The sequence below is a fragment of the Miniopterus natalensis genome, chromosome 3 (assembly GCF_054644295.1).
Source record: "Miniopterus natalensis isolate mMinNat1 chromosome 3, mMinNat1.hap1, whole genome shotgun sequence".
Taxonomy (NCBI): Eukaryota; Metazoa; Chordata; class Mammalia; order Chiroptera; family Miniopteridae; genus Miniopterus; species Miniopterus natalensis.
This window is the reverse complement of record NC_142083.1, coordinates 40,995,251-41,009,499: the sequence shown is the minus strand read 5'-3', so window position 1 is coordinate 41,009,499 and position 14,249 is coordinate 40,995,251. Positions and strand designations below refer to the sequence as shown.

Genomic DNA, 14,249 nt, shown 5'->3' with positions numbered 1-14,249 from the left:
TGGTGAACTTTTTCAAGCCGCAGAAACCAGGTCCTCTGTATAAAGTTGTTGTGCCTGCCCCAGCTGGTGTGGCTCAGTGGGTTAGGGTGTCATCCTGCACACCAGAAGGTCGCTGGTTCAATTCCCAGTCAGGGCGTGTACCTAGATCCTGGTTGGGGCCCTTATGGGAGGACCTGATCTTTGTATATGTATCTCTTTCTCTCTCTTCCTCCCTTTCTTAAACAATAACAACAAAAACTTACTGGGTCTGCATCCTTCATCAAGGTGCGGCCTTTTTAAGAGATAGCAGTCTCAGGCCTGCCTGTTAACTCTTTTCTGCACAACTGATGAATATTTTCTATAACTACAGGATCATTTCAGAGCCAGTGACAAGGGCTTTGAGTCTTGCCTCGTAAGTTATGAAGCAGGTGTTATTCAGCAAGTCCCTTTACCATTCTGGGCCTCAGATTCCTCAGTTACAAACAGGGAACCCTCTTTCTCTTCTCCCCCGCCCCCTCCTTCCCTGCCCTTACAGGGTGTTGTTAGGATTGGAGGTCATGTGTACCAAGTGTCTGGACCACTCTCTAAGTCAAGCCAATACTGTTGTTAGTCTTTCTTCTTTTTCTTTTTTCCTAGTTACAAACATTTTATTTAAACGTGCCAAATAAAACCCCACATTTTCAAGCTATAAGATGTTAATACACTCAACAAAAATTTATATTATCTTACTGCTATGAATTTACAGAGTAATAATACAGGTCCATTTTGGTTAGATGGTTGAAATAATCTTCCTAGGTTACATTTTACAAACATTCCAAATCCCTTATAATAATGTAAACAAAATAGCTTTTCCCTAAAAGGTGAACTTGAGAACTTAAGTCTTCTCTCTCAGGACTTGCGCTTCTTCCTGGCCTTTCTGATGGGGAGCGACTTCTTTTTGGAGATGGGGATCTGGACTTTGATCGCTGCTTCTTGGTTGTGAAAGAGACCTGGGTCTGGATCTTGACCTTGACTGTGACTGGAAATATGTTGATCCTTTTATAGAACCAGACCTAGATCCTCTGAGTGAAGCTGATCGTGATCCATGAAAAGAGAAGAGACACAGATCTTGATCATCGAGGAGATGCTGATCTTGACCTCGCTCCCCTGCTCCTGTTTCATGAGCGAGAGTATCGCCTACCTCTGGATCTCCAATGGGATCTAGACCAGGACCTGCTCTTCTTTGCCATCTATAGTGATGACAATCATAAGCATAATGTCCCTTTTCGCACACTCATAGCATGTATCACTGGGATCAGAGGGACGTTGGGCAGGTGGTCTATCAAAATGAGATCTCCAAGGCATGCCTGTTGATAGTTCAACCTTACTCAGGAACCACAAGTCATCTTGCACTGCATGTTTTGCATCTCTAGGATCTTAAAATTCCACAAAAGGCAGGATTTCTTGCAATCCACACAGTTCTTAAGGGACCATAATAACTGAAAGACCTTTCTAAATCTACTTTGCCAGCACCAGTTCCCAGGTTACCAACATACACCTTGGTTTCTCCTCTGTGCCACCTGTAACTCGATATGATGACTGGCCTGTGAGCTCAAATGCCCAGTGCCCAAGGAGCGAGTAATACAAAAGCTGCAAAGCCCTACTATGCCCTCAGTCCCAGCAGCACTACCTGTTAGTCTTTTTCCCTCCCTGTTTTTGTTGGCAATGTGATTTTTTAGGGGGTAGATCTGGTGCCTGATGCAGAGGGCCCTGTGGTGGAGCCTAATTAAGATTTGATACACGTGTACTGGGGTCTTCCCTTGGTCCTGGGGCAAAAGTTCCCACCTGCATCCACTCTGCTTTCTGTTGGGAAGGGCTGGCATGAAGGCTCTGTCTGCATCAGTGGCCCTCTTGCACTGGCTCTGGCTAAGTTTGAGTAATGGGGGGGTGGGGAGAAGATTGAGGTTGGGCTACTTACTTCCTTGGCTCCTTCTCTGTGGGGTTTTGCACAGTGGCTGTGCCCCTCTACCCAAGGCCACGGCTTTGCAGGCTTGTCCTCACTGCACCCCTACCCTCTCCAGGAAGAGTGACACTCTTTCCACTTGCTAGTCAAGGGTGGTATGGAGGGGTGGCAACAGCTCCCCTCTTCTGCTTGGTGGGTGAGGGGAAGAGGAACATAGGAAAAGATACTGTGCTCTCTGTTTCCCAAAACCTGCCCCCACCTTCATAACTAGCCCCTTTGCTAATTCTTCTCAGTTTCCCAATTTGAGCACATCAGCTCTTTGTTGTGGATTTAGGACACCTGGATCAAAGTCCAGGCCCTGCCATTCACTAGCTGTGGGACTAGGGATAGGTTACCTAGCAGCTTTTCAGCCACAGGGGTGGAGTCCACCCTTTCCATGTGCTCCTTGTAGAAAGCCTTGAACATCTCAAGTCGAGGGTCTGAGACTCAGTCACCTTGAGGGGCCAGGAAGGAGTGTAGTAAGCGAAGGTTGGAAGGGGACATGGGCATGTAAATGACGCAGCTCTCTCCAAGGTTCCTGTGCAGAAATCAGATAGTGTGGCCAGAGCTGTTGATTCTTTAAGAGAAGCTGGAAATATAGATTTTTATGTGAACTTTTCCAAGTTTTAAATGTCTGTTCAAGTTAGCAAAACAGCCTGGCCGGTGTGGCTCAGTGGTTGAGCATTGACCTGTGATCCAGGAGATCGAGGTTCGATTCCCGGTCAGGGCACATGCCCGGGTTGAGGGCTCAATCCCCAGCAGGGGGCGTGCAGGAGGCAGCAGGTCAATGAATTTCACCATTGATGTTTCTATCTCTCCCCCTCTCTCTTCCTCTCTCTGAAATCAAGACATATTTGACAATTAAAGACATATGTAAAAAAAAACACACAGAAAGCTCTCAAGTTAGCAAAACAAACAAACAAACAAACAGAAAACCCAACAATAATGAAAACACTGTGCAGGCCAAACAGTTTCTGACTCAACTTCTGTCAAGCACCCCTGCTGGCCTGGGGAGCTGCCCTCTGCTTCCCGGAAAATGTTCTTCCTCGCGGGGCATTAGGACGAGGCTCTTTTTGACCCAGCTAAGAAGTGGCAGGATTGGCCGGGTGGCTCAGTTGGTTCGGGCATTGTCCCGTACGCCAAAGGTTATGGGTTCGATCAGGGTCAGGACACATACCTAGGTTTCGGGTTCGATCCCCAGTCGGATCGAGTACAAGAGGCAATCGATCACTGTTTCTCTCCCTCTCTCTTCTTCCCTCCCGCCTTCCCTCACCCGACTTCCTCTCTCTCTAAAAAAATAAAAATCAATAAACACATCCTCCGGTGAGGATAAAAAACCCCAAAACTCTCAGGATTAAGTAAGTGGGGGTTCTTCTAAGAGACAGATACTTTATCAATAGAGTCAGAGGGAAGGGTGTCACTTCTAAAATAAATGATACTTTTGCAGTTGTGGTCAGTATTAGAATGAAACTGGGCTTTTGCTCACACAAAGCCTGGCCTAGGCCACCTGGCCTTGTGTGCCCTTTCATGTCCTTCACAGGCCTGGCACAGTGCCTGGCACAGAGCACACTGGTCCCTCGGTTTCCAAGGTCACTGTGGACTAACATTTCAGGTTAGGAAGGCCGGACACCGGAAGGAAGTGCTTGGTTTGAACCCGCCTCGGAAGTGGAGCGCCCGGCTTCCGCTGAGGCAGGACCCTGAGGCCTGGCTGGCGGCTGGGACCCCTGGGTTTCCCAACGTTTCAGAGCTCGAGCGGCCTTCCAGAGAGGATCACACTTGGAAAGCCAGGTACCACTATAATTGTTTAGTGCGTGTTTGATGAGTGAGTGAGCGAGCGAGTGAGCGGGTGGGGAGCAGGTGGGCGAAGAGCTCTTAGCTTGGCTCACGGAGAAGGTTATCGTATACATTTTGGTTGAGAGACAAGGAAAGAGCCTGCTCTAGGCAATTCCTGAAGGAAAACAAAATGAGGTTTCAGTGTTCATTCAGAGAATAAGTCACAGTAGTTCAAATGTAGGTTGTTTCGTGGGTGGTGGCTGTTGTTTGGTGAGTTGCATGTTTTGGTAAATAAGAGTTAAGCACTGAACCATTAGCAGTTAATATAGAGCGAGGAGTAGAGGAGTACAGTGTTCAATAAACTGTAGTTGGTATTTTACTTTTAACAAACTTTGTAGAAATCATCTCAGCTGAAAAAGAGCAGCTTGTTCAGAATAGGGCTGTTTTTCTTTTCTCATTAAACTTTGTTTTAATGGGTCTCAAAATTCAGTGACAGATTTTTGGTCAAATTGCTTCCCTTATAATGTACTGGCCAGCCGGTGTGGCTCAGCGGTTGAGCATCGACCTAAGATCCAGGAGATCGTGGCTTGATTCCTGATCAGGGCACATACCTGGGTTGCAGGCTTGGCCCCCAGCAGGGGGCATGGGGGAGGCAGCCAATCAATGCCAACTCTCATCATTGATGTTTCTATCTCTCTCTCGCCCTCTCCCTTCCTTTCCCTGAAATCAATAAAGATACATTTTTAAAAAATAAAATAAATCAATAAAGACATTTTTAAAAAATGTACTGGTTTTAAAACTGAATAACTTAAAAACTTACACACATACACACACACACACACAAATAGTCCCCAAAACATTCTCCTTTTCTTCTGAAGGTTTTACAATGCATTATAATCATTAACCAGTCTTTTATTATTAGACAGCCAACTGAGACAAACAGTTCTGAGACTGTTCTTTCATGACTGATTAAGACTGGGGTGGAAGGTATTTGGAAAGGCCATTCATTTAACCCTCCGGGCAGACCCGGTGACTTTGAGAAGGGGCTGTTTTTTTAGGGATTGCTGCCCCCTACTGGTTTCTTTGGAGAATTTGAAGCCTTCTGCTATTTGTCTAGTGCAGTTGGTTTTTCCAATTCAACAAATACTTGATTGAGGGGCTAAGGGTGGGGCATGGAGATGAATATTGCCCGGTCCTCATCCTCTAGAAGCTCGTAGAAATCAAAGGGCTTAAGGGACTTCCGAGATGTTCGTTCTCAACCCGATTCTCAGAATTCTCATGGGAGGGGAGTTGGGAGCAGAAGGACTTGTGTGAGGATAGCTCATTAAAAGTAAACTAGTGAAGAAACTTTTCAATGAAAATTTTCTTTCCATGCATTTGTCTTAGACGTTGGCTATCTGCTACAGTTTACTCTAGCGGGTGCTATAAAAGAAGCAATTAATGATCAACTATTTAGAAAAATCCCAAAATGTGGCAACAGATGTCCACACTTGGACAACTCTTTTTTTGAGGATGCATATGCTCCCGACAGTGATTTCCTATTGTGTTTTATAATGTACAAATTTGATATTACTTAGCGAGTTACACTTAGTGAAGGGGAGACTTGTATGCTAGAGCACAGGTTGGATAAAAGAGTGAAATGAATCCTGTTTTCAGGGTGCTATGAACTGAAGCTGTGACTTTCCAGGGCAGTGTTGGGACTCAGGCCCTACCACCCATCTAGAGCACTCAGCTGTGGAATTTCTTTTTTTTTTTTGAAAAAATTTTTAAACATTTTTTTTTATCCACTGCTACCCCAACAGCCACCAGCTTCTCTCTATGGGTCTGATTCTGTGTTATTTTGCTTATTCATTTGTTTTGTTTTTTTAAAATATTCTACACATAAGTGAAATACTGTGTATGTCTTTCTCTGTCTGACTTATTTCACTTAGCAAAATATCCTCTAAGTCCATCCACTTTGTTGCAACTGGTAAGGCTCCATTCTTTTTTACAGCTGAGTAATATTCATTGTATATAGGCACCACTTCTTTATCCACTCATCTATCAATGGGCACTTAGGTGGCTTCCGTGTCTTGGCTATTGAAAATAATGCTGCAGTGAACATAGGGGTGCATATATCTTTTTGAATTAGTGTGGTTTTTTTTTTTTTTATAAATAGAAGTGGAATTGTTGGATCATTTGGTAGCTCTATTTTTTTTTGTTTTTGTTTAGGAATCTCGGCACTGTTTTCCATAGTGGCTGCACCAGTTTCCAATCCCACTAACAGTGCACTAGGGTTCTCCTTTCTCCACATCCTCCTGCTGTCTGTTGATTTATTGATGGCAGCCATTCTGATAGACGTGAGGTGGTATCTCATTGTGGTTTTATTTGCACTTCTCTGATGATTAGTGATGCTGAGCATCTTTTCGTATGTCTGTCGGTCACTTGTATGTCTTCTTTGGAGAAGGATCATCTATTCAGGTCTTCTGCTCATTTAAAAAATTGGATTGTTCATTGTTTTCATTGTTAGGCTATATAAATTCCTTATATATTTTGGATATTAACCCCTTATTGGATATATTGTTTGCAAATATCTTCTTTTATTCAGTAGTTGTGTTTTGTTTTTTTTGACGGTTTTCTTCACTGTGCAAAAACTTTTTAGTTTGATGTAGTCCAATTTGTTTTTTATTTTTATTTATTATTATTATCCTTTAATCCTCACCTGAGGATATTTTTTTCATTGCTTTTCAGAGAGAGTGGAGAGAAAGAGAGAATATTGATGTGAGAGAGAGACATCAATTGGTTGCCTCCTGCATGCACCTGGACCGGGGCCGGGCATTGAGTTTGCAACCGAGGTACATGCCTTGGCTGAAATTGAACCTGGGACCCTTTAGTCTGCAGGCCGACACTCTAACCACTGAGCTAAATGGCCAGGGCTGTTTGTACTTTTGGTATTCTACCCAGAAAATCATTGCTAAGACTAATGTTGAGGAGCTTCTTCCCTATGTTTTCTTCTAAGAGTACCTCCCCACTTCTTAAACAAATAGTTTTCTGATAGTTTCAAGCTTCCTGTATCAGCTTCCCAGATATTGGCGAGGGACAACTAGGAATAAAACAAGATAGTGTACCCAGTTGTGTGTTGGTAAATGTTTGACAATCAACTCTCTGGAGCCCTGATTTGTAATGTTTGCCAATTTCTGTAGTGTAAGTCGATTTCAAGCTATCGACTTTTTACTAACTAGCTCACAAAATTCCTAAAAATGTAATGATTGGTACGTTCTCATGAGCAGGTAAGTGCTGGCTTTAGTACACCACTGGATCTACCTGTTCTATTTCCTCCCTGATTGTATATAACAAGTTTGTCTTCCCAACAGTGTAATACGCTTCCTAAGGGATAGAATTATGTTCTAGCCCTCCTGTGGACCCATGGTATGCCCATGGTTATAGTCATAAAACTATTGATTAGCCCTAGCTGGTATAGCTCAATGGTCAGAATGTTGGCTCGTGGACTGAAGGGTCCAGGGCTCCATTCCGACCAAGGGCACATACCTCAGTTGCAGGCTTAATCCCCAGCCCAGGTCCAGGCGGGTGCAGGAAGCAACTAAATAATGTGTCTCTTGCACATGGATGTTTCTCTCTTTCTCTCTCTCTCTCCCTCTTCCATTCTCTCTGAAAAGCAATGGAAAAAATATCCTTGGGTGAAGATTAAAAAAAAAAGTATTGATTAACTAAAGAAACTGTTTCCTGTGGAGAGAATGCTTTCTTGGAGCAACAACACAGCTAACAGCAGAGAGACTGGCGGGTGGAGAGGCTGCCTCTTTCCACCAGACTCAGGGAGGCAGTGCAGGAGAGATATAGGAGCCATAGCATGGTTTTGGTAAGGAAACCAGGCTTACTGAAAGTCCAATCAAGATACTGTAAGAATTCAGCTCAGATTCCCATCCAGATCTAATCAACTGACACACTTTCCTCTTAGAGATTAGTACATTTCATGTGCAGGATCTGGTATGTACTTCAGTGATTAGAATGAAATTCTTCAAGGAAAGGATCTTTGGCCTTCCTCACAGACTGCCTAGCAAAATGCCAAGGACTCTGAAGAACGGGCAATAAAATAGCTATAAAGATAGAACTTAACTGTACCATAGAGTAGGTGGAGGACCGGGTGGGCCAGAGAGCTCCTGGAAGCCCTAAGGGCTCAGAAAATGACCTTTCAGTGAGATACAAAAAGTGAGGAGAAGGGAGACAATTGAGAGATGGCAATCTCCAATCAAATAAATTTACATTTCCTTCCCAGGTCTTTGGGGATTGGGAGAGATTTGTTAGATGTGGAACCACAGGTTGAAAAAGGTGAATGATAGTAACATGGCCCAGAAATCCACGGAAGGCAGCTCCTGTGGCAGAACCCCCAGGAGGCTGGACTATGTCAGCAGGGGGAGGGACTGTCTGTCAGACAGGCCTGCGTTCTGGCGGCTCACAGAAGACTGAGATGGAGGAGATCAAATGTCTTGAACTGAGGCAACATGCCCCTCGAGGAACTACATGTGAAGGGGTGTCCTGAAACCCTCCACATCTCATGGTCATGCATAGGCCATTGGATTTTCTGATTTGTTGAAATTATAAAATGGTGGTGAGAGTGTTTATCCTTTGTTTATGACAACATATTTCCAGGAATTCTGGAATAGGAGAATATATTACTACCCAGAAAAATTCTTTAAAACAAAATTACTTTTTAAAAAACATGTCTTTATTGACTTCTGAGAGAGGCAGGGAGAGAGTTAGAAACATCAATGATAAGAAAGTCATTGATGGGCTGACTCCTGCACGTCCCCTACTGGGGATTGAGCCTGCAACCCGGGCATGTGCCCTGACCAGGAATCTAACTTTGATCTCCTGATTATAGGTCAATGCTCAATCACTGGGCCACACTGGTGAGGCTGAAACAAAATTCTTAAGGAATTTATAAAAATTGGCCTGGATCTTTGCCTTAAAAATAGAAAGGAAGAAAGGCTAGTGCACAAATTAGGCAAGTTTCTGCCCTGTACATAGTGATGCTGCTGATATCACCATAGTTAGAGCATATGTTGTGAGTAGCTTTTTAAGTTGTAGGAGGGCTTATGTGATCTATCTACACTATTATTTTTGTTACTTGAGGCATTTATCCATCTATCCAGCAAACATTTACTGGATATCTATGTGCCAAGTACAGTTGGCCCTCTGTATCCACGAATTCTGCATCTATGAATTCAACCAACTACAGACTGAAAATATTTGGGGGGGAAAACTTACATTGTCGTTGACGTGTACTGTGTAGTTAGGCCTATGATGGTTGGGTCTATACTGAACACGTAGACTTTTTTTCTTGTCATTGTTCCCTAAACAATACAGTATAACAACTATTTACGTTGCATTAGGTTTTATAGGTAAACTAGAAACGATTTATTATGCAAATACTTTGCAACTTTAAATAAGGGACTTGCACAGCTGCAGATTTTGGTATCTACAGGGAGTCCTACAACCAATCCCCGGTGGATACCAAAGGATGGCTGTACTGTTAGGCACTTGAGGGTAATGATTGTGGAAGACCTGGTCCTTTATTCTCAGTAAGCTTACATTCCACTAGGGGGAGCCAAATATACATATAAATAAGCATAATTCTTGAAGGTTCTGGGATGGAAGTCTCTGTGGAGGTGTGTGGGGTGGAGGACGGTTTCAGAATTAGGCAAATATGACCAGGGATTGGTCAGGAAGAATCTTCATAGGGAAGGTGCCTTGCCTCTGAACACATGTTTCTGGGGGTCCTTACCCAGAATAGGGAGGCTGCTGAGGTGAGCTTGGAACTGTTAGGTTTTTGTGTGAAGCTAACCAGAGTGACTGAAGATGAGGCCTTTGGCCTGGGCCTTCTGTTTCACATATGCTCAGTCTCACTGACTGACCTGGTCCAAGGGAAAACGATCCCCCCACATGTTCAACGTGGATGCCTTAGGACAACATACTTGTGGCCCAGGCTTTGATGGCGTGTAAGTCATGTCTGAGTAACACAGTTTTTAGGAATTATCTCTTCTTTATTGCTACATTCATATAAAAAGTTTGATATATTTGGGCTGGTAAAAGAAAGCCACAGTGTATATAAAAAAAGTTGTAGGAAGTTAAAAAATACATGGATTTAGTGTTTAGAAAAGCAGTTACAAATTGCTTCTTGGGTTTATTTATCCAGGCGATCGAAATTCTGGGTTTGGAACTCTTGGAAGTCCTCTGGGATGGTGTCTGTGAAGAAGAACAGGCACGGGGGTTAGTGAGGCTCCTTACACCTGGAATCCTGGTCTGTCTTGCCTGTAGGGGTCACTGTCAGCCTGCCCGACAGGCCCTGCAGGCATTTTCTCCTTTTGGCTGCTTTGCAGATCATTGCCTTGAAGCCCAGAAGTGCTCATTCACAGGCCGAAAGAAAATTAGCAGGCAGAGTAAATTTTGAGTCTGTGATTATGTTTGAGCCATATGAAAATAAAAGCTGCCTTAAAATGAAACCTGACTGAATTTCTCACTGAACCCCAAGAAGTTAAATTCTATGGGTCTCAATTTCTTCATCTGTCACATAGGAAAAGTGAGATCTACCTTTTACTTTGGTTACACGGGGACTGTCAGGTTGTAGTGAATATGTGGCATGAGCTTTGGGCTTCTGGGAGGAAAGTGTGCTATAAAAATAAGGTGGCATTATTTAATTCCAGTAATAATATTGCGTAGTAATAAGAATGTGCATTACCATTGCAGCGATACTTGAGGTTGGACCAAATGATGTTTTCTTGGGAAAAGCAGAAGACGCCAAGCCGGCCTCCACGCATGGTGGTGTCTATGGTGACCCCAGAGTCAGCCACCAGCTCAGAGCCTTCATAAAATCGCACCCTGCAGACACACAGTAGAGTGGGGATCCATGAAACTCAAACCAAGGTGAGGGTGGAGTGCCCATCCTGAGACCCAGGGCTCCCACTTCTTATACACGTGTGTCTCTGCTCTGTTTCCTACTCTGTATTTCACAGACCTGCATTGTGCTCTAGCTGTTCCCCTTCCCTACTAGACTGGAAGCTCCAGGAGGTCAAGGACCATGTGTTCATGTCCTCCCATCTTCTGTCTCCAAAAGCCTAATAAGATATTGGGTACAGAGTCAAACTCGATGGACATTTGCTCATCAGTTACAGAGAAATCACAGTACAATCCAGGCCCGAGAAGCTTTGTGACTTCATTGTTCTGAGAGTTACCTGGGCTAGACCTCATGCCTGAAAAAAGCTGCTTTTCCTTGGGTCTGACTGGTTTCATTTGGTGGAATCTCAGAGCAATGACTTTCATCAGGAGTGACAGCACTCCCTACAGCAGGGTTTTAGAAATTTGTGGGGTCATTTTTGGCTATCACTGTGGCACTAATGAAGCCAGGATGCTGGGTGGCTTACAAGGCCCTGGACAGAAAAATCACAACTCGTCCTTCATTCCAGAAGACACTTGGGTAGGTGAAGAGCCTGTTGAATCATTACCAGGGGGATAATGGGAGGTATGGATGGAGACTCAGCCATGCATCTCACCTCATTTCCCCTTTCAGGCTTCTCTGAAGACCATGGCAGAAGAGCTCTAGTTTCCCTAGGCCAAGGTCTCCCCCAGAAGGTCCTTCTACCCTTAGTTTGATCCCAATGTCCAGGTGCTCAGCCTGAGTCTTCCCCCATCCCCTTTTGTGAGCTATAACCCAAGCTCTTGGAAGCCCTGGCCTGCCCGGTGGGCTATCTTGGGTAGGGCCTGCTCAGGGGAGCCCAGGCTCTGAGCTGCAGAATGAGGGTGTGCTTTGCTTGTAGTGCAAGGTGAGATGGGCTGTCCGCCTACCTGATGTAGCCCACCTGGGGCCGGTGCTGCAGGAACCAGCGGTAGGACACCTTGTCCTTCCAGCCCACATTCCTGGAATCCTTCCACAGCAGCCTGACCTGGTCGCTGGTGTCCCCAGTGTGCCACAGGGAATTTCGGAGATGCTCTCCCGGACCTGTCTTAGACTTGACAGCCTGGACAATGACATAAGCAAGGATTTGGAACAGAATGCATAGACCACCCTTCCTGGATCTGTGGGGTTGTGATGGGGAGGTGAGTTCATGGCTATAGTCTGGCTGCCTTGGATTTGGACAAAAGCATAAACGCTTAAGATGCCATTTTTACTGAGGTGATCCTAGCCCTTTAATAACCAGCACTGGCCAATATTCCACTAACCCCTCCCATATTTTTTCTGCTATAAATCCACTGCTCCCTGCGTCTGCCCGATGAGGGTTCTGGATCTGCCTTTTCTGCAGTAGGAGTGAGAGGAAGCCTCCAGTCCTCCTGTATAAAGCCGGCCCATTGAGGAAACAGTTTCCAACATAGTATGCCTGAGATGTACCCCAAATCTCCTCCACCTCTTGGGTCCTACTCGGGCTGACAGTCTCACCACTAGATCACCCAAAAGTTAGGATATAGCTCGTATATAGGAATGAAGGCAGGGACCCGGGTGGGCTCTAGTGATCCCGGACTTGAACACTAGCATGAATGTGACCACTTCTTAGACGAACTAAATGCCACATGGGAGAATATGGGAGAAAACAGAATTTAAAAGGAAAGCGAGGGCCCAGAAGAAAGGGAGACTGGTCATTTCAAACCACCCGTACCTTGAGCTGAATGCCAGGCTCTGCAACAGCTCGGAACGGGGTGGCCTGCCAGTATGTCTGCTCCGTCTGCTTCCACATGACCACGTAGAAGCTGGAGCTGTCCTGGTAACCAAAAATGAAGCCGGCGTAGTCATCATCCGTCTGGGTATTGACGTGGAAGGTCCCTTCGAAGTCAACTCCATTAAAAGCTGTGTATCCTGTAGAGATCCAAATAAAATTAGAAAAGCAAACAAAGCCACATGGGTAGCTGGAAAGAGTGAAATCTACACAAGTGGTACCCAAGGCCCTGGACGTACCTACTGCCAGCCCAGGGTCGCTGTTCATGGTCTGCACAATCTCCATGCCCTGCAGAGAGAGTTGAAGAGTGAAGAACAATCTTGGAAGGGACAGAGTGAGCTTGAGGAAGCTCCGAACCTCAGGCATCATGGGTGAGTGGTCAGCGACATCTGACCTCCACGTAAAGACTGCATTACCTGAGGGACTGCTCTACCTTATGTGCTCAAAGTGGAACAGAAAGAATTTTGCTGAAACTCACTTACACTGACTCAATAAAGCCTTAATTGGAGAACATACACTTCTAATGAATGTGTTGCTGGGTGACGCTGGCTAGTCTTTTAAGCCTCTCTGTGCCTTCCTTCTTTAGTTACACAATGAGGACATGTGGGAGGCAGTCTACTGGAGAAATTAGGAGCATGGCTGTAAGGTCAGACTGCCTGAGTCCCCATTCCAGCAATCTCAGCCACTTACCTGCAGTGCTACCATGAACAATCGTCAAAGCTTTACCAGACTTGATCTCATCATCTGTACAATGGGGCTAATGAAGTGCTGTGTCATAGGGCTACTGTGAGGAATAACTGACGTGGAATAGTGCCTGGCTCGCAGTGAGCACTCTCTAAACATTACCTACTCCCTACTCCTCTCAGAGGGCCTGTGTCTGTGTCAAGGCAAAACTGAGATGTTGCCAACTGTGTGACATACCTGGTTCAGGACCACCCAGTTGGGATCGATCTGGGCATCTCCTTCAGGGTCCAGGACTACAGTCTGGTAGGCCCTGAAGTCGGTCAGAGTGATCTCAGCGTTCTCTGGGCAGACATCGATCCGATCGATGATCTTGTCCTGGTCAAAGTCTGTCTCACAGGCATCTCCCACGCCGTCACCTGAATGGGGTGGAAGAGAAGGAGGGGGGCTTGTAACACCTACACCCACCAACACTCCTTGAAGAGAAAGGGGGCTGGACAAGGAAAAGCAGCAGGCTTAGGGCTATGGTTTTCAACCCAGGTGGGAGAGGAGCCCTGACATCAGCCACATCTGAGCCTGCCCCATGCCCACCCTGGAGTCCTCTTGGTGGGTTGGTGAACCCCACTGTATGTGATCAAAAGAATTTCCTGGGGACAGAGTAGAGGGGAACTGTGCAAAATGGACCTCACAAGAAACCCTGGGTGTCCTCTGACAACAGTGGGGTTCACCGTCCAGTGGATCTTCAGCCTGACCTTATATAGCAAATGTCTATAGAACTTTCTACACTGTAATGTGTAAGAAGCATGGAAATAATTGTCACCAAATTTTATCTCTAAGACCATAACTTCTGGTGGTTCTGAGGCCGAATCTGGTCCATAGTGTGTTTTATTCAGCTGAATAAATATTTGAATCTGAGTAGCTATGGATGGGCGGACCCTCACCAGCTCACTGGTCCTCACCTGCCGTCTCATTTCTGGCTTGGTGCACACTTTTCCTTATTGGCTTGGTCCCTGCAGACATCTGAGTTTGTGACCCCACCTAAGCCATTTGCTGCTGGGCCTTCTCTCTCCTGCTTTTCTGTGGCTCCCAAGCACGGTGGTGGGCAGCCCTCCAGGCTCCCGGAGCGGGAGCAT

The 14,249-nt window shown here is 45.4% G+C and overlaps 1 protein-coding gene and 1 pseudogene across 1 annotated transcript in view; both read right to left on the bottom strand.

Annotated features, from left to right (window-relative positions):
* Positions 1–782: 782 nt before the first annotated feature.
* Positions 783–1,841, bottom strand: LOC107535066 (serine/arginine-rich splicing factor 7 pseudogene; annotated as a pseudogene).
* Positions 1,842–9,753: 7,912 nt separating this feature from the next.
* The window catches only part of THBS4 (thrombospondin 4), a 48,996-nt gene continuing 44,500 nt past the window's right edge, over positions 9,754–14,249 (bottom strand). The window contains exons 17-22 of the mRNA XM_087815433.1: positions 13,357–13,535; positions 12,675–12,723; positions 12,379–12,575; positions 11,573–11,745; positions 10,470–10,609; positions 9,754–9,976 (exon numbers count right to left, since the gene is read on the bottom strand). Coding sequence (XP_087671559.1) covers positions 9,915–9,976; positions 10,470–10,609; positions 11,573–11,745; positions 12,379–12,575; positions 12,675–12,723; positions 13,357–13,535 — 800 coding nt within the window. The 3' untranslated portion in view covers positions 9,754–9,914. The remainder of the gene's footprint in view (positions 9,977–10,469; positions 10,610–11,572; positions 11,746–12,378; positions 12,576–12,674; positions 12,724–13,356; positions 13,536–14,249) is intronic.